The sequence below is a fragment of the Labrus mixtus genome, chromosome 5 (assembly GCF_963584025.1).
Source record: "Labrus mixtus chromosome 5, fLabMix1.1, whole genome shotgun sequence".
Classification (NCBI taxonomy): Eukaryota; Metazoa; Chordata; class Actinopteri; order Labriformes; family Labridae; genus Labrus; species Labrus mixtus.
Window position 1 is genome coordinate 29,678,835 of NC_083616.1, and position 27,970 is coordinate 29,706,804.

Here is a 27,970-nt window from a genome sequence, read left to right on the forward strand (position 1 = left end):
ACAGTTTCATCAGCATCAAGTTGATATTGACAGGTATAGAAGATAGGTTGTTAATTATAATCATAAAAACAAAGTGGACCCAATGTTGAGCCCTGTGGCACACCATATTGAATCAGCAATTGCATTTACATACATTTTACCTTGTATTCAATATATACAGATTTTGTATTAATGTGTCAAATAAACTTTTGATATACATTTTAAAATACAATCCGTTATATATTTAATGAGTTGAGTGAACACGTTTTGTTTTTGATGTGGTAGGAAACAAGTAGCTATAGCAGAGCTTTCCTCTAAAACCAAGGACCAGTCCTAAGGCCCTTGACATCATGAGTTAATATTGCGCTTTAATAAAATATGTTCTTGTAGTCCTCCCCAAAAAATGACTCATTCGTTTACAGTGCAACGAATGGATGCAGGATTATGACTATACACATTGGATTCTACTTGGTGAAAGATAAACTTTTATTGCACCTATTAACTTTTCATCGCACATCTTGCTGGTGTTTGTGTGAAGCTGAATCTTGACTTTAAACAAGGTTATGCTTAACAACACATGACAGGTTAAAATGTTACCAACCTGTGGCAGTGAGTCCCTCTAGAGAGCTAGTTTGTCGACCTTCATTACAGCCACAGGTTGAATGGCTCCCGGAGCTGGAAATCTGGGACACATTAGACACGTCCCCGGACAGCTAAGATTAATTCTACAAGAATAATTGTACGTTTTTATGTGGTGAGCCTACATGTGCTTCAATGTGGCTGTGAGTTTTTTTTGCCTGCTTTGTATAGATAAAGTCAGAAAAGATACTGGCTTTAACTTCATGATCTGGATTCAAACAAATATGTTACATGCAATTAAGCACTGACTCACTGGGATGTCCCAATTTAAATGGTGCAAATAGGCCACTTAGTTAGGCTACAATCAACACAGCTCAATACCTTTGTGAGGTGACCTCAAAACCAACTTTGTTTGCAGCAAATGGCTCAGGTTAAAACTACAAGTTACACTATAGTTTGTTCGGCATTGCGTTGACTGTAATCAGATAGTATTGTATAAATTAATGCAGAATTAAATAGGTGCAAACTCTGTTTATTGTTCCTGTTTCACTTACTTAATTCCCCAAAGATACTTTTTCACACAGTGAAAATGGGTCCCTGGAACACTGTTTAGAGCTAAAAAGCAACCAGGAGAGTTATAGCATAGCATTTTATCTTCAATCAGTGTTCCATGGACCACATTTTCCTCTGAGGACAGTTTGTGTATAGCTATGTACATATACCACAGAATCTGTACATTTCTCCAACTTTCATAGTTCTCTACCAAAACTCCATAGGGCACATTTAAACTGGCCAGCTGCAGAATCTAAAGCATTTGAGATCTCCAAAAGTGATTAAAGTAAAAAATAAGATATTTTTGGGTCAGTGAAGGGATAACAGCCTGGGGCTCCACAAGAAATAGCTGAGGGCAGATTTTAAACTCACGAAAAGCCTTGACAAAAAAGTATTCCTCTTATCAATATTTGTTTCTCATGCCTGGCCATAATCATCTTCCGTATTCCTATTGTTCAATTTGCAGAAATAATCACACCGTCAATCATCTGTAAAATGCAACATAAATAGGCTACTGACATTTGTGACGAATCCGGCATACAAACATGAATAGTAATGCCCTCTTGTACGCCTGTGGAGTTGTGCGTTCAGCTTCTCCATTCATGCATATTTTCAATTCCACAGGTTGGGGTATAAATACTTACAAACGTGTGTGTGTGTGTGTGTGTGTGTGTGTGTGTGTGTGTGTGTGTGGGGCGCTTGTTTGACGTGACACTCCCCCTGGTCGATGGGAGGCCGACGTCACCCTGCACAGCGGAGGAGTGGATGGCCTCTCTCTCTCTCTCTCTGTCTGTAATAAAAATACATGAAGAGAATTGAGGAAAAGGAGAAGATTGGCCGACGGCGGGGGGGAAGCAACAACACGCCGTTTTATTCCTTTCTTCACACCACGCGACTCAACAGTGGAAGTAGGACGCCTTTTTTTTTTTTTTTTACGCACGCGTGGATGAATTTTCGCTGCTGCGCCGGGGACTCGGGCTGAAATGTTGTGTTATGTGTGGCTTTCTTGGCTTTTTTTTTCTCCCCTCAGCAGACAGAGAGAGAGAGAGAGATAACTGTACTGTATCCCAGACTAGCGGATTGGAGTGAAAGTCCGCCATATTCTTGCCTTACCACGCCCGGGGAGTGGAGCCATTGGAAAACAAACGGAGAGCTTTTATTTACATGTGTTTCCCAAATGTCTTCCTCATCCACGGACGATAACTTGAACTCGAGTGGAATTTGCTTGATTGAAAAACAGCAACATTGAAGACTATAAAGAGAGAGAGGCACGGATGGCAAATGCTTCATAGTTAAGGAGATCACCCAGAGCTGCACGGAGGATGTGTCTTTAAAGGATCTGTTGATCATATTGAGAAGGAAAAGCAGATTACACCAATTAAGATTGCACTGATATTCATCTCAAAACCGCTTTGGACACTTGTTTTCGAGCTGTCAGGAGACACAGACAGCCAACCGAAACGGGGGAAGGGGGGGTAGCCTAAATAATAATTCGTCAAATATCTCATTTCTTTCAGCACAATCTGTGCTCTGTACAGACTCATTATCAGGGGCGTCCACGCGTTATTTCCCCTCTAGGCCTGTATGAGGATTTGTCATTCACACCTCTCGGTTGTTGTTTTTAAACTGATTTGACATCTGAATGAATCAGTAAGTGGGAAAAGGCGTGTTCTCCCCCCTTCCACATATAGTAAACAAAAACTCAGAAAATGACCCTGGAATCCATTATGTCGTGTTGCCTCAGCGAGGAGGCGAAAGAAGCCAGGCGGATCAACGACGAGATCGAGAGGCAGCTCCGCCGGGACAAGAGGGACGCACGCCGGGAGCTGAAACTGTTGCTTCTCGGTAAGCTCCACAACACGGGAGAAACACAGAGGGGAGGGGAGGGGAGGGGGAGGAGTACAAATTCCTCTCACCGAAAAATACCTTTGTGGGGGCAGGGGGGCGGGGTAGGTTAGGTAGGTAGACTTACTGGGACCTCCCACATGTGTGAAGTTGGGTGAAATATATTAGTGAGATGAGTGAGAGTGCACAGATTGGCAGGTCAGAGGAGATGCTGCCCAAACCACCTGATTTGAATAACTGTGTTTGTGTCTAGGAAACAAATTCACTGACTACATATTCCTAACCTCTTCACCTCTATGCATTCAGTGGCCTAAAAGCAACCTTTGTACCCAGGCCTATAGAGGTCCAAACCTATATATAGGTGTGTTTAAACATCGGCCAAAGTCTAGTGTTTATTGGGGGGTAATCGAGGCAGAACCGCAGAACCCTGACAATGATTACAACACAGGTGACAGCCTAAACATTTTAAACTTAGATACCAACTGTAAAAATCAAACAATATCGATACCTGTGTCAGTGTGTACCATAGCAACACATATAAAAGTCCATGGCGTATAGCGTGATTTCATGTTTTTTAATTTACAAAACTTTCTGGTCAACTCCTGCAACCTGTCTAAATTGCACAAATGCAAAACGTTGCCAATGTATGTTTCCATTTTAGACCGTGCCTTTCTTTCTTTCATTCACCTTTTTGTTAAAACTATGACTGAAGATTTTAAGGTTTTTTTTTAAATAACTTTGGTACTTTCTCATGTTATTGATCATTAGACTAACATGAGCGTCATTGTTTTAAACACATGGTAATGAAAAGTATTGAAGTATGGAGGATTTCGACAACCTTACAGTCTGTTGAGCCGGTTGGACGCACACCTTTCCAAGCTTGTGTGATGCCACGCTCCTGGATCTGCCTTGTATGTTCAGTAAAATCTTTCTCCAACTATTTGAAACCTCATGTATTAGTTGAAAAACACACCACTCTAACTATTTAATCCTACTTTTTTTTTCTAGTGTCTTGACAAATTATCTTAAAATCTGTGCCAGAAAACCTTGTAACTTCAACAAATGTTTATTAGGATCAGGATATCTTTGCATTTTAACACTTGCACGCCTGTTGTACAGACTGTATGAAAGTGGTGGTGGAACGTCAGCTCACACTGTACGACCACATCGTTAAAAAAGGCACGACCCGAAGCTCACAATTTATGTGCTCACCCTGTACGACCCGATACTTGGGTGAAATCAGGTCAGAGCATTGACAATTGTCAATAGAAAACTCCTACAGACGGAGGATTAAGTCATATGTGTGGTTTAGTTATCTCATGCACAGCTCACGGCAAAAAGGCTCTCACTCTCTCTCTCTCGTTCTCTTTCTCTCACACACAAACTCAGCATCACCAACAAACACAAGCTTACCAGCACCTAATTCATAACAAACATTACCTGTCACCTTGAGGTCCAGAGATAATTCCAGCCAACATTTCTTTGGTGATAGGAGGGGGAAGATAGATTAAACAGGCACGGCTGCTGTTGCCATGGTGATTATCAGATATGGGCTGTCAGTTCTGGCAGGCACAATCAGGGAACTTTTAAAAAGTCCTGAAGTTGGGGAATCGGCGCGAGGCTCTGCTCTCACTTTGCGAGTGTGTGCAGTCGTATACGAGCGGCCATCGTGCCTCAGTGAACACTGCACAACAACGCTCGGCGATCAGGCTGAAAATCAAAACCTGCACTTCAAAATTTGTCGTCCTACTCAAAAATCTGGTCTAAATCAGCCTGAAATCATGCAGTGTACGTCCAGCTATAGGGTTGTACATTTGGGTAGGTTGGTAGGCAGTAAAGTTGTCACGACTACAGAATTTAAAACTTTTATAAAATACTAATAAAGTAACAAAGTAATCAATAACTGTTTTGATACCATGGAAACAAAAATAGAAGTCATAGGCGATTTCTTGTTTTCAATTATGAAAAATAGCAAGGGAGTCCAAACTGCATTAATACATTGGTAACTTTTGTAGATAGTGTGCAGGAGTTAGCTTTTTGATGGCCTCACTCCTCTCATACACACCTTTTTATTATCAAATCGTCTAGCTGTAGTTTTCTTTTAAAGCTTTGGTATTGTCAATACTATTGATTATTTAAAATAATGGAAACTGTATCATTTTAAAAACGTGGTGTGGAGAAGTATTTACTATTTTGACAACCTTAGTAGGCAGGGGCTATCAGCACTGTCGAGAAGTATTAGTCATACTCGAGAAATCTGAGGAAAACAAGTCATCTACTCACCATCCCATTTTTAATTAGATTTGAGCAAAAAGGCCCATTAGCTGTGATGGCTGTGGTTTTGGAGAGTGGTGTCAGGAGCCTCTCTTCCTGTGCCCTCCTCTTTCTGTCCTTTAAAAAAAAAAAGAAGAAGCAGGAAATCATTTCATGCAGACTTCTTTTAAAGAGGGAATGGAGCATTTTTGCTTCTTGAATGGATGTTTCAGTAGAAGGAGGAAGTGTTTCCTGTTTGCCCTCCTGTTAAACGAAATGAATCCCCCTGTTCAGAACTCAAAGCAGCTGATCGCCACCTCCCGTTAAATATAAACAAAATAATGTGTTCTTCCTCTCTTATCTCTTATAATACCCAACAATTTGCCCATTATGCAAACCTATAATCAGCTATAGTCATTTAAAGCTTTAGTGTCAGGACAAAACCACATTTGTCATGAGTACTTTTGTTTATTCTCATATGATTCATGTTCATGTTTGAAGCATATAGGTTCTGTCAAAACAGGCAAAACAGGAAAAGTTTGATAGGTCTCTTAATATTCAGTCGTGGGCGAGATGCAGCACGGTAAAAATGTTCCTTACGACTAACCGTAGTGCGATTTCTCCACGAGAAACACGATTAACATTTGACTTCAGTTTGTTATGAGAAAGTGAAAGTTTACGCGTTGAAGGCAGCATTGTTTGCAGAGTAGATGGAGTGTTATTGTAGGGACAATTTAACATGTTGGCATGTAGGGCTGGACTTCCAGATAAGGATTGTGATGGGAATATGGTCCAAGCTAAACAGAATAAATGGCTGTCAAGGGACAAGAAGTATGTCAAATACCACCGACTGTATATATAAGGACTCTGAACACATTCTTGCCAACTCCTAGTTGTGCACAAAAGAAATCGACAATACTCCCGAGAGACAGGCTGGACATATTGTGCCAGTGCTGTCATTTGGAGAGAGAGAATGAGATAACCTTTACTGACTGCTTTTTTTCTCAAAAGAGGCACAACTAAGCTCCGCCGTCAACACATAGTTGTACATTCATATTTATTCCATGACGGCGTAATAGTGGTGTCCAAGTCTGTGAATTCACATTGTAAACACTCGGTATAAATCAGCACAAAGAGAACAAACCGTGTTCTTGGGGTGCTTATTTCGCTTGCGTTTTTAATTTTCTACTTTGACCCATGTCCCATCTGTTAACATGGAGGAGGCGGAGCTTATGACCAATATACTGTAGCATGCAGTCAGTAAGGGAAGCTTCAAATTGTTTTGTCTTCACTGTTGGGGAGATGAATCGCCGTCCTTCTTTTGATACGGTCTGCGGCTCGTACATAATTCACTGAGAAAGACAACAACACTCCACCAAACACACAAGTAATGAGTCATCCTGAGGAAGTTGTTCATGCTCCAAATGATTCCATTCATGCTAATTATATTAGTGTTCTGTGGCTTTGTAACTCCCTGCATAATCTCCTGTGGGATCCATCAAAAAAAAACTTTCCAGTTAAAGAAGTTTCTCAATTCTCTTAAAGTGTCCCTCGCTTGAGTTTTCTCTTCACCACTTTGGCTTTTAGACTCCATCTGTAGTCCTTCAAACCCGATAATTGTTTAACATCCACAGGGACTGTTCACATCGGAGTGCACACAGCACAACAAAATGAGCGAGTTGAAAAACATTGCGAGCATTTAATCTACCCTCGTTGAGCTTCTGATATCCATTAAGGTGCTGTGAACTAATAAGGAAGATAAATCGATTGAAGACCAAGAATACAGCGAGCAACGGAGTTGAGTGGTTGTTGCAGCAGAATGGGGGATCGGGGCGGGGGCATGTATATCTTCAGTCCAGCTAATGAGTCAGTGATATGATTGGTTTCACTTAGAAAGGTGACTCAGCAAAAGTCCAGTAAGGATCAATGTCGGCAAAAGCCCAAGTAAAACGAGGATGGGCATCTTGTCAAGAAAGAACTTGAATCGATCATCAACACAGAACAACATGAAGCCGAACACACACACGTTTTATAATTCATTTCTGTAACTCTTAGCTCTCTTAGGTAACATGAAAATACGTTTTTTTATTCACTGTTGATGCACAAAGCTTCATATATACCATCAAAGACTATAGATATTTGGTAATTTGCCAATAAAAATGTTGTCGCAAAACATAAATGCAAACTGCGTCATCCAAAAATGTGGAGTGAAATGAATTTGAACAGACTTTTTTCACTGCATTTTGTAACTAAGAATGTTGTATGCAAACATAATTCATCTTATTAATTCCACCTGAGCTCTCCTTGCTGTGAAAAATTAATGTAATATAGGGTTCATTTGGGAACAATAAAACCAGAGTAAACAAGAGTCCTCTGATGCTGGGTGGACTAAAAATGATGATTAGCAAGATTAATTCCAACAACAAACCTTTATTTTGCTGTTCTAAAGTAAGCACAGCCACTGAAGACATGTAATATAGTTCATAAGATGCTTACAGTGGACATCAAAAACAGCAAGGTCAGAGGTCACCATAAAACTGAGCTCATCTCCAAACCAGCAACTTCAATGGAGAAAAATAAACCAAACGAGAAAGTGCCCAAAAACTGCAGTTCCTCCAGTGTCCACTTGAGGCTGACTGCAAAAACCAAAGAATCCCCATAACAGCCCATATTAAAATGTAAAGTTTCACAGCAGAAATAATCATGTTAACAGTTGTTAAAGGTCTGTAAAGCTAATTTCTTCAATTAAAAAAAAAAAAACTTGTATCATATTAAAGCCCAGTGTTTACTGTACGATAGTGTTAAAGTCGCGGGGGAATGAGAGCTCATACTGTATGACCGAATTGTTCAGGATGCAAGACCGGAGCTCATGATTTGTTTGCTCACACTGAACAGCCTGATTGTCGGGGCCCGACCTGAGCTCACACTGAGTCAAACCGGGACGGAGCATTCACCATTGTCAAAAAGAAAACTCCCACAGACAGAAGATTCCCTGTCGGCTGAGGCTCTGCAGACATTTTGTTCCAACATTTTTTGAATTAGATCAAACCATGCCTGCTGCCTGCTGTTGCCATGGTGCTTTCGGGAAAACAAAAGACAAACGGGTCCTGATATCGTGGCTCTGCTCTCACTGTGCGAGTGTGTGCAGTCGTACGACCAAAATATTAAACAGGTCAGTACATTATCTGACCGGTCTGGAGCAGCTGATCAGCTTGTTGTGCATCCACGACTAACAACACACAATTCACCCAAACCTTAAAAATTCGACAAAACAAATCTGACCCAAATCAGCCGGAAATCGTACATAGTGTGCGCTTGGCTTCAGGCTACAAATTCTTATGGCCGCCTCAACGTCACCTCATTGCCTGTTTCGAGACAGATTGAGTGTCTGATGGAGATTCCAATATAGAAACAAAGCCAAGACGACCAGCATGACTGAGCTTCATTACGCCTACTCAGAAACCAGTGGAAGACGTCAAAGAGACTACGTTTATAATCTATACCGTCTATGCTCTAAGCCAGTGCTTCCCAAAGTGTGGGCCCCCTGGTGGGCCGTGTGGGTACTGCAGGTGGGCAGCGAAAAGCCCTCCACCAATTTTAAAAATAAAATAAATATCACAATAATGATGATTTTCCATGAGTCAACCCAAAGTGATTAGTAAGGCGTGTCATGACTATTCATGGACATAATGTTTAGTAAACTTTTGTGTCTATCTTGCCATAATATCATGTTGTCATGTCCAATAATTTTACCCTAACTGAAAGTTATAGATTTAGTCATAGCATTTTTTTTTATAACGGGCCCCGGAGTAATTTTGAATTTCAAAGCGGGCCGCGGCAGTCTTAAGTTTGGGAAAGGATGCTCTAAACAAAGTGAAATGAGTAGATATAATTAAAAATGTGGAGCATCAAATGAGCAGGCTTATTTCTGTAAGAGAGAAAAAGTCTTCTGTGTGCTTTGAGTTTTACTCAACTGAAACCCTGCAAAATGAACAGGTGAAGTCTACATGTTCAAAATATTCTTCAGGTAAGAAGTCGACACAAGTGAGCTGTAATGTTTTCTTATTGAGGCTCACTGACTGGTCTGCTGCACTGCAGGAGTATTGGGCAATGTTGAGAGGTCACTTGAGTTACTGTTGAGATAAAGAAGAGCGCTTCTTATCACTTTCTAAAATGTGCAGGAGATTCAGATCAATACATTTTTAGCCAAAACGTGCTCAAAATAAAAGCATTACAATCTCTTTGACTGTAGATGACGAGTGGGCATTCAGCTTAAAGCAATATTTATTCAAAGACCAAATTCAAGGGGAGTGACGTGAGAATTATAAATCCGTCTAGACTTTTCTTTGGGTTTTGTCTTTTTGGTACTTCTCGTCTGAAAGCACGACATTAAGTCTGCAGACATGTGAAGCAACAAGGGAGAGAAGGTAGAAACTGTGGCTCCAGTACTTTAACTGAGATTCCAAAGCTGTGCAGTCATGGGAAGTTTAAGATGAATAGAGAGGAGAGGAAGGCAGGAACTTCGCCTCAGAACGGTGACATAGTGGCTGGAGAGCGAGAGAGAATCTGTGTTCTTGAAGAATAGGAATGAGAAATAGTGTTGGTTGAATAATTAGGATTTTTTTTCAATACATTTCTTACCTCTTTGTTAAACCCCTTTTTCAAAAACAACACCCTCCTTGTTTTGTACATTTTTCCACCTTCCAGGTAGGGCTGAGCGATGTGACTAAAGATGTTATCACGATGATATCAGTTGATACATGTTTATGATTTTCGCTCCCAAAGTGAAAGTTGAAGAGACAAGATGTTTATTTGTGGTTGAATTATTCTTTATTGTCAGAACATGATGAACTCTACTTCGACAGAGGAATATTTCAGCAATCACGAGCTGAGTGCACAGAGCTGGAAAACGCTGATGTGACAGTTTGCTTGCTGTGGAGAAACACTTACTGCTTGCTGAGGCTCATTTGGGACGGGATGTTCTTGCTTTCTGCGGGATCTAACGGCTGTTATTGTTTCAAATGGTGGAAAAGGTTTGTGGTGTGTTGCCCGTCTTAGCTGGCACAGTTTACAGAGCATGTGTATGTTGAAAACGAGGAAGGAACGATTGGTTAGATGATTACCTCTTATGAGACGGCTGAATATCCAATGACGGCCCCAGAAAATGACAGCTGGAGGATGACGAGAGTGAGCGTGCAGAAAGGGATGAATGACAGACCTGATCCTGACTGAACTTACGCTAGAGCTTCATTTAAAACTACCCAAATTGTCACCTGTACTAACATAACGAGGACATTTAGATTTAGCGATCTGGGTAATAATAATGTGAATTTGTTGCATATTCCAAACCCTTTAGTCCGTAGTGAATTGATTGAGTATTTCAATTGCTGCTCACTTTTACACTTCTTTGTTGCATTCCTAAATGATCTGCGCTCACCCAATTAGCTTTTTATTAAGTGTTATCTGAAACAACAGGGTTAAAAATAAATAACTATCAGGAAGGTCTCCGTATGCCAAATTGATTTAAAGTTACTCAATTAAAAAAAAGTGGCACAGCCCGGTTTGATTCCCCCACAGACCGTTGGATCTAGTTTATGACGCCTGTCCCCCTTTTTTTTACACATTCACACAAACTCTCACAGACACGGGAATGTCCTCTGTAGTAACAGCTCCACAACTTTGTAAATCACCGCAGCGTTACAGCGCTGCTCGTGTCCCATCTTGCCCTTTTTTTTTTTTTTGTGCATTAAAATTCATCTGTCAAAAATCTTTTTCAAAAGCATGCAATCAGTGTCAGCTGCTTTCATCGGACAAATAAAAGCTGTGGGAACTTTTGTCAAGGCTACGACTGAACATAGTCCACCGCGACCTTTTTAACAAGCCTTCAACAAACACATGGTTGTAATTGGGAGAGAGCAATAAAGAAGTCATATGATTCTCATATGAGTGCAGCCAAGTTCACAGTGAACCAACAGAAGGGGCGGGACAGGAGGATGAAAAGGTTTTTTATGATAAGTGATTGAATTCTACTGAGACCTATACGTTTTACTGAGGTTAAATATTTGCATCTTGTCTTACAGTATTTCTCCAGGGTTAAAAAATGGTATCATTATTGTGCATAATTGACATCTATAGCTGTCTCAGATTAAAATGACATGTGGATACTTTACGCTCTCATAGTTAGTTTCAATATGTCAGACTTGAGGAAGGTACATCTTGTTATTAAACTCACGTCTCTGTCCTGTATTTTGCAGAAGGATTAGGTTTTGCTAACTTTAGGAGTGCTGCCGTTAACACTGAATCGATTTAACACCCACAGGAGTGAGTTTTTTTAAATGAAGTAAAAACAACAAGAAGAACTTTTATAGGTTCTACAGTCATTATTCATCACCACCAAAGAAAATACAGAAGAAGAAGATGTTCTTTATTAATCCCATGAGGGGAAATGCAATTTCACACTCTGTTATTGAGACAAACTACACACACATAGGCTGGTCAGTTGGGGTTCGGTGCCTTGCTCAAGGGAACCTCGGCAGTGCTCAGGAAGTGAACTGGTACCTCTCCAGCTAACAGACCAATTTACAGATTTGGTCCGCAACGGGACTTAAACGGGGCGACGCTTCGGTTCTCATCCTTAGAGAATCAATTAAATCAAGACATCAAAAAAAAAGTTGAGGAAAACTTTGGGGACACACATTTTCAGAATTAGAGGCCTTTTATACTTTTCTAACCATCCTGAGTTCCCTGGATGATTCATACCAATGTTTTTTGGTTGTAAGTTTTCCTCCACTTTTCTTTTTGAAGTTTTCCCTTCCATGAGCATCGAGGGTTTGAGAGATACCAGAAGCCCTCCTGCTGTCTCTCTTATTCAATCATGATTGTTTGACCTGGATAAATCCACTTTAGTTTCTCTAAATTTAACAGTTTTATACCTGAACGTTACTATTATCTAACTTACCGTGTATTTAAGTGCTATCGGCAGTATACACACATTGGAATCGCCATAGCTGAGAGATGTTCAATGTATAGGAAATTTAAAAAGAGCACATTTTATGGTCTGTATAGCTCGAGCTGCAGGCCAATAAAGTGATCCGGTAATAACCCTACAGAACCATAAAAAGATCCTTTACTGCTGCAGAGGGGTCTGGCCCGTTTTAAAACACTAGAAGCAGAAGATGTAGTTTAAAAAAAGCGTCTGATTGTCTTCTCTACACATGACTACCCCTAAGATACTACAGACTGTAGTTACAGAAACACGTTGTAATTTAGTCTACAGCATTAATAAGTGAGTATGATACTACGGTCTGGCTCTGCTCTGTTGTGCTGCTGAGCCGTCGCCAGTAAATCACTTTTCCTCTCCATCACTCATGCATTTTTAAAACCATGATGATAAAGCACTATTTCATTTTTTGCATTCTTTATCTAGAACGGTTTAAAAAGTCAGCTGCCAGTGTCTCTGTGCGGAGCTGACGCTGAAGCTGTGGTGCATTCAGGGAACGTTGAACTGCAACTGACCAACAAATAACAACCTATTTATGAAGGAAGCCATCAAACTAGATCACCTTCATTTTGTTTTGACAAAATATGACACACAAGGTCATATTCTGCCCTTTTTGGGGTTCATATATTTAATCTATGTACCTACTAAAGTATGTTCACAATAGATAAAGTTCTAAAAAAGTGTCTGTTTTCATGTACTGCCGCTCCATGCACCGGCTCTCTTCTGACTCTCTCTCTAAGGCTCTGTCGTAATTGGTCAGTCGCTCAGCACGGTTCTCGGAAATGTCACTGCCCCTTTTACCATATTGGGAATGCAGCCACTTTGGCTCCGAGGGGAGCAAAAACATTAGCACCTTAGCACTACTGTGCTACCGCAGGCTACGGCATATCGTGGGCGTGCTACAGAAGTTAATGGGCCTACAACGAGCCAATGGGCTTAGATCAGTGATCTCACACTGACAAGACGTCACACTGACAATTTTTTTTTCGAGGGGGGCTAGAACCGAGCGTTACATGCAGCTAATGCTGCAGCTAACAGGAGGATGTAGGAGAAGCTACGTTTCCGTGGACTTTGAATTTTTGCACATAGATGTGTCTAAACATGCACAGGACACTTGGAAAACACACTAAAGAGCATAGAAAACCAGAAAAAGAAGAATATGACCCCTTTAAATATCACCAGTTACCAGCTGGCTCTCTAAATCAGTGAGTGATTGCCCTGCAGTGTGGCAGTCAACAAAAAGTTTCCACTCCCAGGCACCCCCCCCCCCCCCCCCCCCCATTGTCCTTCAAAGCTAAACACAAGTGAACAGGTGTGATCTATATAACCACCAGTTACACACCAGTAACGAACAAAAGTGGCTCCTACATCATTTACAAAAAAACCCAGACAATCAGACAAGTAAGAGAATCCACCAAACGAACACAGAGTTCCTTCTGTCTCTCTTATCGTCCAGCTTCCTCTTGAGTCTGGCTATGTTCTCCAGTCCCAGGGTTTTGGTTTCCGGAGCTGAATCAGACATGCTCACCTCGGATGTTTGGTGGATTCATTCACACTGACCTCAGACACGGGGTAAGTCCTGGGACACTGCATTGGTTTTGAAAAGATGACTCGGCAGACGCTGCTGGCCAGCACACGCTCATCATACCTTGCATACTTGCTTCCTCTGTTTCTGTTTCAGTGTGTCTCACAGGACCCAGATGTGGGCCAACAATTCTGAATACTTTCGACGAAATGGCTTCAAGATACAAAAAGCTTTGAATCATTTTCTCATTATTCATACAGCTGCTAGTCATAAAATGTTTTTTTTTTTCCTTTATTTGATTGGACAGTGGATAGAGTAGGAAATCAGGAGAGAGTTGGGAAAGGAGCCGCAGGTTGGACTTGTGCCCGTTGGACTGTGGCCTCCATGGGGTGCGACCTAACCGCTGAGCATTGAACGCCCCTCAAGAAGATGTTTAATCCCACTATGTTTCTGAAAGATATATGTATTTTGTGGGGAACATTTTATTGAATGGGAGGCATCCTCAGAGGAAACATTTAGTCATTAATATCTATCTGTCTTTGTCATAATTTGTGGCATCTCATTTTCAGAAACGATCGGGTTGATCACATGATTCCAGGCTTTTCACAACCGATTTTTGTCCAAATAATCTTCAATGTGTGGAGTCAATACGATTACTTTATTGCTCGGAGCCTCCCTGATCTCAAATCATTTATCAAACACGTCTGATATTTACAGTTCGGAATGGCTGCCTCAGCAGGAGAAAAACGAGAGCGAGCAGACCAGGAAAGGTCGCCAATCAAATATTGCAAACTTTTTAAAGCTCTAAATCAGCGAATATGAACACAACAGCCCAGTTGTCACATTATGGCAACACCACGACTAACTCTAAAATGTCTCATGCACGATATACCGCAATATGACGTCCATCATCCTCCATATTTTTATCACTTCTGAAGTCACGTTTGATTCGTCGGTTTTCTGTGAGATCTCATGTCTGTGAACTCGTTACTACTCCTCATGTCTGTCGTCTCCAAGGATTTAAAAATCAGTAAAGATTTGAAAATTGGCTAGTGTGTAGGCTGCCTTATGTCGATGTCATTCCACTCCATATTTGTGACATAAATCAAAATTTCAGCTTTAACCGTAGAGGTTTTTATGAAGGGAGAATTTATAAACCGGTGAATTCTTCTTCTTGTTAAGACATTGGGGTTCTCTGTGTGTTTAAACAGCTACAAAGAGATGAGATCTGTGCCAAACAAGAGCAAACCCAAAGCCCAGTGGCACATTTAAGATAAGTTTTCGAGATTACTCACTGTTCCACTTTGCCTGTTTAAAAAATAGAATGAGTCTATTTTTAGCGTTGATGCTGTAAGGCATTAACTCTAGTGCAACACTGTTTTTGTCTGCATTAACTACCAGTTTTTATTGAGGCAAATGATAGTGAGGAGGACAGGGTGAGTGGTGACAAGTGCTGTGAACTCTTGTGCTACGTGAATACTTTAATTCCTTTTAATCAAATAACTTAGTATACTGTCTGTAAAGAATCCATTTTTGGAAAGGATGTATGATGAAGTACAAAAAAAACCTTATATAGTCCAAGCAGCAACCTCCAATGTTGAAAAATGAAGCCACTGGGGAAGTGCAAACAACTGCAGTTCAACAAGTGTCCACTTGGGGCTGGCTCCAAGAGACCCTGTAGTCACACACACACCCCATTCAAAATGCCATTTTTTACAGATTGATGGGTTTAAGTAGCGTTTTTTTCAAGAGGCTTAAAACCCGCCTCAGCTCGAACTCTCAGCCTGTTGTTAGGTCGACTGAAAGTTAGACTGGGACTGTACTTCCAGCATGGCGACCGCCATCGATTGGGACTCCAAAGCCAAATCATTCGTCCTGGCAGGAGAACGATTCTGAGAAAAATCAGCCCGTTTGTGTTCACACATACAGCTCTTTTTTTTCAGGAGTTTTGTCTTTGTGTGAAAGCATCGTGGGAGTACATATAGCGTCGCCTATAATGCTTTTTATGCTCATGGAATTTAGTGTAAACAGGGTTGAGTGCACTGGAGAGCTCTTTTAGGGTAATTTAAGGATAATTATGCGTCCTCTGGTTTTGTCGTTTCTATACCTTCCCTGCTCATTTCAGACTTCTAAATTCAAAATAAACCTCACAATAGAGAGGCTCCTTCAGAGGGTTTAGTATTTCAGTGTCCGCTCAGTCTGCAGCTTGGTTTTGTAAAGTGGTTAGTTGTGTTGACGGCTGTAAGGAGGCTAATTTGGCTAAAATGGAGTTTATATTATGTAGTGCAAGAGAGGTGGCAAACATGCAGACTTCTATAACAGGGAGTGTAGGCTACACTGGAATGCAGCTCATGTCTCTCAGCCACTGACACACAAAACACACACACACTCTACTTCCTGCCAAAGTTATTCAAGAGTTAGTGGTGAGGTAAAGTTAGACAGTTCATTGTGTGTGTGTGTGTGTGCCAACAGTGCCAATGAACCAAAGAGAAACTCCTGCCCAGCTCTTCACACCCAAACAGTCGCTGTCACCGCTGGGAGGAGAGAGAGGTTGTTCTTGGTCTGAAACCAGACAAAGCAAACAGACTGAGGGGGAGAGAGCCTGCACAAAATAATACTGAGTGTATGCTGTCGGTGCTCGAATTATAAGATGATTGAGGATCGTTTTTTTAGGACCCCAAATTGATTAATTGACCCTTTTTCTAAAATGGATTAAAGATGAATGCATAGTGACTTTAAAATGAAATGTACAGTGTCATGTTCATATAACTTTTTTTTAAATGGAAAAACATATTTAATCTGAGGACAATTATAACCTTTAAAAAATCTGCACTAACCAAACCAAAGACTGTAAATAAACATGGACAAAGCCAGAGTTATGTCACCCATTGGTTACTGATGGGAGCTTTGAGAGCCAGTTGACGCAAGTCTCCAATGCAGGAAATGCTGTCTCAACCTAACTTTCAGTCGACCTAAAGACAGGCTGAGAGCTGGAGCTGAGGCGGGTTTTAAACCTCCTGACAAACACACAGAACCCTAAGCTACTCGCCTTATTATGAACAACTCTTATCCTTCTTTAAAATCAAAACAGATGAGTTGTAAAAAATTCAACCCAGGTACAGTGTGTGCCGATCGAGGCGTGAGCTATTCAGAACAATTTAGTTTTTTTGAACCAGGCTGTGAACATTTTAGTTTCTGATGGGTGTGTATGTGACTTCTGGGGCTTCTGCAGCCAGCCTCTAGTGGACACTTGTGGAACTGCAGGATTTTTTAGTAAGTGTGCTGACTAGTCTCCTTTCTCTTGCTGCATTTGTGACGCCCCTGCTCCTACATGATGTGTGAATAACCGCTCCCTTTATAAATAATATTACCACTTTTTTTATGATGTCTTATTTCCTTTTTCACCCAAAGAGATCCAAAATCACAAATGACCAATTGTCCCTTTTAATAAACACAGATGCTGACACAGGGTTTGAAATGTGTTGTCTGCAGACCCTCTATTCATTTGTCCTCTGTCTCTGTCCAATATCTCAGGCACTGGAGAAAGTGGGAAGAGCACATTCATCAAACAGATGAGGATTATTCACGGCACCGGGTACTCCGACGAGGACAAAAGAGGATTCACTAAACTGGTCTATCAGAACATCTTCACGGCCATGCAGTCGATGATCCGAGCCATGGAGACGCTCAGGATCCCCTACAAGTACGAGCACAACAAGGTAAAAGACATCGCATCACTCCAGCTTTTTCAAAAATCTTTAAATAAAAACCTGAGAGAAAGACGTCTGAGACAGTCTGAGAAGAAACACCAAACTTAAGTTTATTTTTAGGGCGCTGTCTATCTTATTAGAAACAGCTGTTCATAATCATTTCCTGTCTTTTTTTTTGACACTTCCTCCAACACTCCATCTCACCCTGTGTGCGTTTGTGTTTCCTTGAGTGTTTTTGTGCATATTTAAACACAAATCCACATTTGTAAATACTCAACAGAGGTCTCTGATGAGTAAGCGTTTTCTTAAATTTGATATCTGCTGCTTTTCTCACTTTAGCTGCTGATTAGTGCCCTCCAATTTGACTGGTCTGAGGTAGCATTATGGCCAGTTTCAGAGCCGTATCACACCTGCACAAAATCTTCAGGGTGAGCTGCATGAGTGAAGGCAAAAAGCCAGATCTTGCACCCAGACTTTATTCGTATTTATTCTCCGCCAGCCCACTGGTAACATTTCATAAAGAAGTCCATGTGAACAGATGTGTAAACAGATGTGTGAACGCAGCAGGTCATGTTGAGCAAAATTGGGGAGAGTCATGGCGTTTTCATTTTCAAAGTAGGGTTTAAGGTAAAACGAGGTAAACACAACTGATCATGTGCATACATCCAGTTATCAGTTAATGTGTTATCTCCCGTGACATCCGGCCAATCACATTCTCAGGCTGGCAGAAATATGCAGAAGGAGTGTCGGACACCTGTGCATTAGAAAACACCTGAGAAGAAACCATTAGATGTCAAATGGACCCACAGCTTGTTTTTTAAAAACTTTTAGCAGGTGCTGTTGGCGTGCTGTTGGCGTGCTGTTGTCGTGGTTAAAGGTCCTGCTCTGTGTCTGCTTTCGCTTCCCTTCATGTTCATCAAGAACGAAACTGAATGTGCTGTTTCAGCCGAGCAAATTCCCGGCCGTGTTACTCACTTTGAGAACTATGGAAGTGAGTTATATTCTGAGGAAAAATCAAAAAGGCACGTGAAGCATTTTCTCTTTTTTTTTAATTACAAATTTTGAGTTTGTAGTTGCCTCCACTAATCCTGCTACTTTGGTGAAGTAAATTCGGGTTTGCACTCTGTTATTTTAGAGACATGCTTCTCACACACATTCCATATTTTGGTCCGCACCAGGACTTGAACCGGCAACCCTCTGGTTCCTAACCCAAGACCCTACAGACTGAGCTGCTGCCACCCCAAAAAGGAGTTGAAGTGATGTGAAAATGAAAAAAAAAAAACTTCACAAGATGATATTCTGACTGTGCGCCTGATGAGGTTAAAAAGGGAACAGTAATACTTTTGACACGGTAGTTCTGTGACATCATAGAGGAAGTGAAAATGAAACCTGTTAAACATGTTGACTGTTGCTCTCTTCACATGACTGTAAACATCTCGATAGCATTTGCATTTAGGCCATGGAAATGGTTTTGCTTTTTGCTTTTTTAAAAAAAATCTTTACTCACACATACACTTAAATATCTAATGAGATCCCATATTTTATGAAGACTCCTTTAAATAAAATAAAATATAAAGCAATCATCCTTTACACAGCTGTGTATTTTGTTATGCAGGTGTTGAGTTCTGCTTAGAGAGAGGGAGAGAGGTGAACTGGTCAGTTCTAGATGCACCATAAACTAAATCAATATAAAATATATTTTTTCACCCGACTGTATATCTCATTTGAAAATATATCGATGTATCTTATAAACTTGGTATATCGCCCAGTCCTAATTCATATCCTGGTCCTGCTGAAACCAACTCCACTCTCTCTCCCAACATTTCCACTCTCTCTCAAGCCGTCCTTTCCAATAAAGACATAAAAGCCCCAAAAATAATCTTTCACAATAATCCAGTGCTAAAGATAATGCATAGGAGCGCCAGCATCCATACCAGCAGAAACCTGGAACATTATGGTTAATTTTCTTTAACCAAGTTTAGTTTAGTTTAGTTTATTTGCACATTTTTTGAAAGAAGAGTCAAACAGAAAAATAAAACAAATAAAAAACAAATCACATGTGCAGGTGAGGTAGAAACCCATGAGGGCTTATCTCAAAACCTCACCAAAATCAGGACAATTCACAAACCTATGTGAGGTGATATATGAACGACCTCTACAGAATCGTCACATGGATTACTTTGTGCCTCACACATTTTGAAAGACATAAATGTGTGACTTTAATCTTAGATTTTTGCTTCTTTAACATGGCCCTAATACTCCGCTGGACCTTTATCAATGTTACATCTTATTCCTTTTTAACCCGCAAGTTTTACTGGACAAAGCAACACAGCCAAATTATAATTTCAATTAAGTCGTAATTTTCAGAGAATAAAGTTGTAATTATAGTCTAAGGTTAGATGTTTTATTTTGAAAAGTAATATCAGAAAATAAGCCGACCTCCTCTGCTAAAATGAGGAACCTTATCATAGCCTACTTACGTATCTTAAGCCTCTTTTTTTACTAACTTCATAGGCCGTGTGCAAACACAGATCTGTCTCCCTCCCTGCTGGTATTGGTGCACTACAATGGGAAAAAAAAAGTGTGACAGTAATTTATACAATTTTGAGACAGGCCGTAATCATATGTTACTGATTCATGATAAATGTGCAATGCTGATCTTAAAGGCTTTATATGTGATTTCACACTTAAATATAATATAAATCAAGTCTATCCTCTGAAAATAACTCTGTGAGTCATGACTGTCTACAATGGGTGTAACACCCGAGTCCCACTGTCTGTGATGTTTTCAGAGTTTTCAGAGTCCTATCTTCAGTTTGTTTACATCGCCGGGACGGCCGGCTGACTCCTCCCCTCGCGTATAAAAGTTGTTTAATTGAGGGAGTAGAGAAAAGAAGAATAACATACTGTACTCACTGCTTAACTGTGTTTCTAGATCACGCTCATTTCAGGTAAATTTACATGCAGTGTGAAGATACGAGCATAATAAAGATCGCTAGCATTAGCATGCTAACACAACAATGCACCGCAAGTTGTTTTGGTTTCATGCTGGTGCTCAAGGGCGACATCTGCTGGATCAAAAAATCACATATAAAGCCTTTAAGTATACATTACAAAATGTAAATGCAGGGTGAATGCTCAGACAGGCACGTGCTGCTCTTTTATCACGGGACTCAGGAGAGTTTTAACGGAAATCTGGGACGGAAAAACTTTCCCTTGAATAGACCCGGTGGGATTTAGATATTAGGTCCACGCCGAGCCTCGGGGTGTAAAGACATTTTCTTGATATAGAATATGAGAGTGAGAAAATGAACCAGTTATGATACGGACTGCGTAACGTTTCAGGAAGTTTTCAGGAAGTGGAGTAACACTTTTTCCTCTCTCGTCTCTTTCCCCCTCAGGGCAACGCCAACATCGTGAGGGAGGTGGACGTAGAAAAAGTCAGTATGCTCGACAACCCTTATGTAGACGCAATCAAGAGCTTATGGAACGACCCCGGGATCCAGGAGTCCTACGACCGACGGAGGGAATACCAACTGTCAGACTCCACCAAATAGTGAGTAGATGGGATGATAACACAGATTTAAAAAGTGTGTTTCAGGTGGGATACATTTCTCTTATGACCTCTGTCTGCGTCTGTAGCTATCTGAACGCATTGGACCGGATCGCAAAGCCAGGGTACCTCCCCACCCAGCAGGACGTGCTGAGGGTCCGAGTCCCCACGACGGGCATCATCGAGTACCCGTTTGACCTGCAGAGCGTCATCTTCAGGTGAGTGAGGAATGATGTACGGAATCAGGAAACATATTCAGGGATGTGGTGTTGTAGTCAAGACCACATTACAGAGACCAGAGGGCTCTGAGACCGAGACAAGACCGAGACCAAGACATACCAGAGACCAGAGTGCTCTGAGACTGAGACAACACCAAGACCAAGACATACCAGAGACCAGAGTGCTCTGAGACTGAGACAAGACCAAGACCAAGACCAAGGCAGGGTGAGACCGAGACAAGTCCAAGACCAAGACCAAGGCAGAGTGAGACCGAGACAAGACCAAGACCAAGACCAAGGTAGGGTGAGACCGAGACAAGTCCAAGACCAAGACCAAGACCAAGGCAGGGTGAGACCGAGACAAATCCAAGACCAAGACCAAGGCAGGGTGAGACCGAGACAAGACCAAGACCAAGACCAAGGTAGGGTGAGACCGAGACAAGTCCAAGACCAAGACCAAGGCAGGGTGAGACCGAAACAAGGCCAAGACCAAGGCAGGGCAAGACCAAGGCAGGGCAAGACCAAGACCTAGACAAGACCAAGACATTTAGGGGTCGAGACCAAGTCAAGACCAAGACCAAGGCAGTGCGAGACCAAGACCAAGACCAAGACCAAGACTAAGGCAGGGTGAGACCGAGAAAAGACCAAGACCAAGACCAAGGCAGGGTGAGACCGAGACCGAGACAAGTCCAAGACCAAGACCAAGGCAGGGTGAGACCGAGACAAGACCAAGACCAAGGCAGGGTGAGACCGAAACAAGGCCAAGACCAAGACCAAGACCTAGACAAGACCAAGACATTTAGGGGTCGAGACCAAGTCAAGACCAAGACCAAGGCAGGGCGAGACCGAGACAAGACCAAGACCAAGGCAGGGTGAGACCGAGAAAAGACCAAGACCAAGACCAAGACCTAGACAAGACCAAGACATTTAAGGGTCAAGACCAAGTCAAGACCAAGACAAAGGCAGGGCAAGACCGAGACAAGACCAAGACCAAGACCAAGACCAAGACTGAGACAAGACCAAGACCACAATTATAACAGAAAAATCATCATCTTGTGTGTCACTAACACGTCTTGAGTCCGCCCAGTCTGAGACCGAGACAAGGCCGAGTAAAAATGCTTTCGATTTCGAGACGAGACTGAGACCTTCAAAAAGTGGTCTCGAGACCGGCCTGGAGACCAAGACAGATTTCCAGTACTACGACACTACAGGGATTTTAGTGATTTTAAGAAATGAATTATTCGTTTGAATGTTATACATTGACCATTTCCTCTCTCCCTGATGCTGCCGTGACAGGATGGTGGACGTCGGAGGTCAGAGGTCAGAGAGGAGGAAGTGGATCCACTGCTTTGAGAACGTCACGTCCATCATGTTCCTGGTGGCGCTCAGCGAGTACGACCAAGTGCTGGTGGAATCAGACAACGAGGTAAATCATCATTACACACTTCTGACAAGCAACATCTGGTAGATTTAAGGTTGACTTGAACAACAAAACGGAATGATAATCATGTTTTCCTGATGTGCGGAGATGAAGCTTCAGTCCTTATTTAAATTGATGGAAATCAGATTCTTCTCCTGCTTGGCCGCGCTCCGCCTTCTTTTCCATTGGAAAGCATTTGTAAATGATCAGCCAGCTGTTTTGAATTCAACCTCAGGCCACAGCTCCATCTTGAGAGGATCAAGCCTGTGTGTCAGTTTGTTAAAGTCTTTAAATGAGCAGGTGTGTCTTCATATGTGTATGTGTCATCTGTTGTTATTTGTACATGTGTTTTCCTTCTGCTGCGCCTGCAAGCCTGCAAGCCTTAGAGGAGAATACGAAGCAGCTGCATGTCTGCTGTGTCCTGACTTCATGAGATTAGATTTTAGAAAGTACAGGAGATGTTCTGTTACTCTGCAGCACACACAATGTCATAACTAAAGGCCTCTCGTCACACATGCACAAAACTCCTGAAAAACATTCACCAGGTGAGCCCCAGCCCAACCCCCTGGGGAAACATCCTAAAAAAGAGGTGCTGTTTGTCAACAGGCAACGCAACTGTTTTGGGCCCCCGGCCAGTAGGGGGCAACAGAGGGCTTACAAACCTTTTTTTTTTTTTTTTTTATATATTTATTTTTGGGCTTTTTGTGCCTTTATTGGAGAGATAGGACAGTGGCTAGAGTCGGAATTCAGGGAGAGAGAGAGAGCAGGGAATGACATGCGGGATGGTGGTCACGCATCGGATTCAAACCTGGGCCGCCCACTTGGAGGACTAGGGGATTCCGTACATGGGCCGCGCCGCACTAACCACTGCCCCACCAGCGCCCCCGGGGCTCACAAACTTTTAACTGCAGCAGTAGGCTCAAATTGTGCAAAATTCGCAACGACAGTAGGATACCCCCTTAGAGGGCCCCATCTTACAGCACTCACTGTCGGAATCTTAAGTTTGTAATCGAAAGTCGTCAAAAGAAATGAAGCAGTCTGGGTGTGACAAAAGAAAGAAGAAAAAATGAAGCAAGACATTGGTTAAGTGGAGCAGATGATGCTGCTAGCTAAACAACTAGCATTACATCATGGCGTTTGGGGTGGGGGGCAAAGAAGGCAAAGAAGGCAATATTCAGGAAAATTAATTGGAACAAGTTGGCGGGGTGTGATGATGTTTCTATCCTTCAAATGGTGGGAAACTAGTTTGATCTTTGAACGCCTTCTTACTCCTCTTTTTGCTCTCCAGTATGTCCTTTTCCAGTCTGTCATAGCACAGCGCGGGGACGTTCTCACATGTGTGCAGGAGCAACTGAAGCTCTTTCAGGAGCGTTGTGCATGTATGAAAAGGGCTTCAGAAAGATTTAGGGTGCAGGCTGTCTTGTATTTTTTTCTAGACATTTTCAGGGGTGCATGTGTAAAAAGGGCTTTAGGGTTTTCTTTCAGAGAGTTTGCTCTGTTTAATTAAACTCTGAATGAAGTGCAAGTGGAGAAATGAAAGTCTTGAAGGCAACATGGCGGCCCCTCGCTCTCTCTCTCTCTCTCTCTCTCTCTCTCTGTCGTCTTTACTGCTCACCCCTCTGCTGTGGTAAAGCCTTTATTAAAATCTGTAATTAATGAGTGTAAAAGACAGCAGTTTAATTAAGTGGTTAACACCATCTCTCTCTCTCTCTCTCTCTCTCTCCCCCCTCATCCTAACTCTCGCCCACAAAATGATACGCTCTCTCTGCAGAACCGGATGGAGGAGAGTAAAGCTCTGTTTAGGACAATAATCACGTACCCCTGGTTCCAAAACTCCTCCGTCATTCTGTTCCTCAATAAGAAGGACCTGCTGGAGGAGAAGATCATGTACTCTCATCTGGTCGACTACTTTCCAGAGTACGATGGTGAGAAACAGAAACAACTCTTTAAGATACAAAAACGTTCCTGATTCAGCCAGATGAACACTTTCTTTAAAGGGGACATATCATGAAAAATCCACTTGTACAGTGTATTCGAACATATATTTGGGTAACCTGAGTGTCTACAGACCCACAAAATGTGAAATAAATCCATCCAGTTCTTTGTTTGTGGTCTACATAAGTCTTACAACACAGAGAAAAATGCTCTGTTTTAAATGTGCTCTCCTTGTGATGTCACAGTGGGATTCTGCTAAAAAAAAAAAATCCCCTCTCCTCCCCTGGTATCTCCACCCCCAGCCTAGAGCAAAACTTTTGCTCAGGTCTGCCATTTTTATTCTCCCTACAGAGGAGTGATGTCTACCGGGAAAACTCGGGGGGGTCATTGCATTTAAAGAGACACACACCAAAACGGAGCGTTCTGAGAGAGCTGGTTTATACAGGGTCACAAACCTCCTCTGGTGCTTGATTCATGTTATATTTTGACCAAAGCACAGCACAGATGTTTCATTTAGACCACAGGGGGACTGTTTGAAAAGGTGGAGGAGGGGGATAATATGTCCTCTTTAAAGTCTTATAGCCTTATATTGATGACTTGTTCGTATCTTGGTATGTCATGAAGAAAAATGTCATGGGCAGGCTGTCCGGAAATTTCTAGATATTGTCAGGAGTTAATTTTTGAAAGGGGCATAATTGCACAACTCAACATCTCTTCTTTTGCACCTTTTCTGTTTATATTAAAACATTTTGAAGATCAACTGTTAGTGGAGGAGCAGCAGGTCGGACTGGAAGACCAGGTCACACACTTGCAGGACTTTAGCCCCCGTATTTGGACACAACCTAACCACTAGGACTGCTGTTTCATAGCTTTTTACTTTGTTATTTCATATTTGTGTTATTGTTTTTCCACTGAAACATGAAGACATTTCTTTGTATTAAATGTATTTTATTAGTAAAGGGACCATGTATAATATTAAACTTTAATGTTGCCATGTGATGCTTCTATCCGGAATCCTGCTTAGTATTAAACCTGATCCTGATTCTGATTCATCCTCCCTCCCCTGCAGGTCCTCAGAGGGATGCTCAGGCGGGACGAGAGTTTATCCTCAAGATGTTTGTGGACCTGAATCCCGACAGCGATAAGATCATCTACTCTCACTTCACCTGCGCCACCGACACAGAGAACATTCGCTTCGTCTTTGCCGCCGTCAAAGACACCATCCTGCAGCTCAACTTAAAGGAGTACAACCTGGTGTAGAGCGGAGCCACACACACTGACTGACACTATCTGTGAAGAGAAAGAACACACACACACACACACACTCATATGAGAGCAAATCAGAGAAGAAAAAAAAAACGTAGCGGTTGCAGAATATTAATTTATTTGCAAATTTTTGGTCCCCACAGGGTTCACAAAAAAAAGTTGTATATTGCTATTTAAGAAGGAGATGAAATGTTAAGGAGGCGAGGCAGATATTTTGGAGGACTTTGCTGTTGAACATGTGCATCAACAATCCTCATTTTTAAGGCTTTGCGCATTGTGAAGTTTTGCATTTTTTTGTTGAATTTTTTTGACAAATAGAAAACGACTTTGTTCATTTGAGGTTATGGTGTGGAGAGAAATGTAACGAATGCAGTGTGCTCCCCCTCTCTGCCTTTTTATACACATGAAAAAACAGTTTTATCTTTAGTCAGTCGGTTAAATCTGAGGCTTTGTCCTCGAGGGAAAGATGTAACACACGTCTCTTTGTGACAGAAAGGCGGAAACTGAGATTTTCAGATGATTTCACCTTGATTTGGTATCAATTAATTCCATCTTTCGTATTGCATTGCATTGACTTTGGTACCATCTGATGAGCTGAGCATGTGTCACCATGAAAGTATATTACACCTAGCCTTTGTTTGTCATGTGTTGAGTGACAGACACATGACAGTTCTGCAGCATTAACGTAAACATAAAGTGAACAAGTTTGAGAGAACCCGGCTTTAAAATGCTTTGAGCTCAGAGAGATGTAAGGCTGTCAAAATGTCCACTACTCAGATATTTTTTGGACACTTTTTTTGATAACACGTATTTCAAAATAAAACAATATACATTTTTTTAATGACCAATACTCGCAAAAAGTAAACAAACTTAAGAAAAACCTCCACACCTTAAGTCAAACTTTAACCAAAAGCTGCCGAGAACAAGATGGAATTCACAGGTCAGCAAATACTTCTACTTCCCCCGTAGTCCTTTTTTCCTCAACGATACATGAATGTCTCTTACAAACAAAAAGCAGAGGAGGTTTAAGGTCTAAATTGCAAACATTTTTCCGGCACAGAAACTCGTCTGATGTTTTTGTGCAATTTACGAGACGGTTTTGCTTTCAAGTTTTGGTGATTGAAATCAAGAAACTGCCTAATACTGGATGCCTCTGGAAGCCTCTATTTTTCGTTGCCATGGTATCCAAACGGGTATCGATATGGTTTGAGTCTGACTTCGTTTCGATGTTTAAAAATTCTGGTATTGGGACAACCCAAGGATGCACATGCAGACCTGGTCTTGTCACGTAAATCCTGATGGAGCTGTGGGCGTCTCACAGACTGGAGGGAGTAGAAGAGGTTATAATTTATGAGACAATGTTTTGTTCAACTGTGCCACATTAACGCTTTTTTTTTTTAAAGATGGTAACATGTGTATTTATTGCCAATGCCAAAAACGACAGACGCTGTTTACAACTCCAATGAAAAGTGTTGACCGAGTTATTCCCGCAGTTTAAGAAGTATTTAACAAAGTAAACAGTATCCTCCTCCAATCACAACGTCAGGCTTTGCTGCAATCTTTAAAGTGTCCAATCACAGCCTGGCCGTCTTGATTTATTGGAGAATAACTCAAGCTACTTACCTTTAAGGGCAAAGTGTTGACATTCAGTGTGTACCAAAGTGAGCCCTTCTCGTCTCTGATTTAAAACTCTCACTTAAAGTATTTTTTTCTTCTAACTATTCCCAAGAACACAAGCCTGTAATTTACATTTTTTTGAGGCATAGTGCAATTATGAATGCTATAATCATTGTACATACATCTCTCTCTCTCTATACATATATATATATATATATGGCAGCATCTTTGTTGGCTTTGTAATCATTACTTTTTTGGCAGATTGAATGTGCGGTATTGGAAATATGTATCTATGTAATTGTATTGTATGTCTCATGGCTAATTCATTTTTTGGAAGAAAAAAAAATGTTATTTACATGTTTGGTTTGGTTTCCTTTTCTTTAAGAGAAGATTGTAAGCTAAGAAAAAAATGTTGAGCTTCATAAGTACATAAAGAGGAATATCATCAGGTAACACTTTTAGTACTCGGCTTGTTTAGTTGACCTAAAGAAAAATAATGATATCAAATCATTCATTGC

General features: G+C 41.4%; 1 protein-coding gene across 1 annotated transcript; it reads left to right on the forward strand.

The window, feature by feature from the left end:
- The first annotated feature begins 1,836 nt into the window (after window positions 1-1,836).
- Window positions 1,837-27,809, forward strand: LOC132974686 (guanine nucleotide-binding protein G(q) subunit alpha). The gene is made up of 7 exons (XM_061038915.1): window positions 1,837-2,955; window positions 17,268-17,452; window positions 20,845-20,999; window positions 21,086-21,214; window positions 22,511-22,640; window positions 24,406-24,559; window positions 25,639-27,809. The coding sequence occupies exons 1-7, from the start codon at window positions 2,820-2,822 to the stop codon at window positions 25,827-25,829; spliced, it is 1,080 nt and encodes a 359-aa protein (XP_060894898.1). The 5' UTR covers window positions 1,837-2,819; the 3' UTR covers window positions 25,830-27,809.
- Window positions 27,810-27,970: the final 161 nt, after the last annotated feature.

Coding starts and splice junctions, on each gene's coding strand:
- LOC132974686 (XM_061038915.1), top strand. CDS start 2,820: ATGACCCTGGAATCCATTATGTCGTGTTGCCTCAGCGAGGAGGCGAAA. Junction 17,453..20,844: donor ACAAGTACGAGCACAACAAG/GTAAAAGACATC, acceptor TTTCCCCCTCAG/GGCAACGCCAACATCGTGAG. Junction 22,641..24,405: donor TGGTGGAATCAGACAACGAG/GTAAATCATCAT, acceptor CTCTCTCTGCAG/AACCGGATGGAGGAGAGTAA.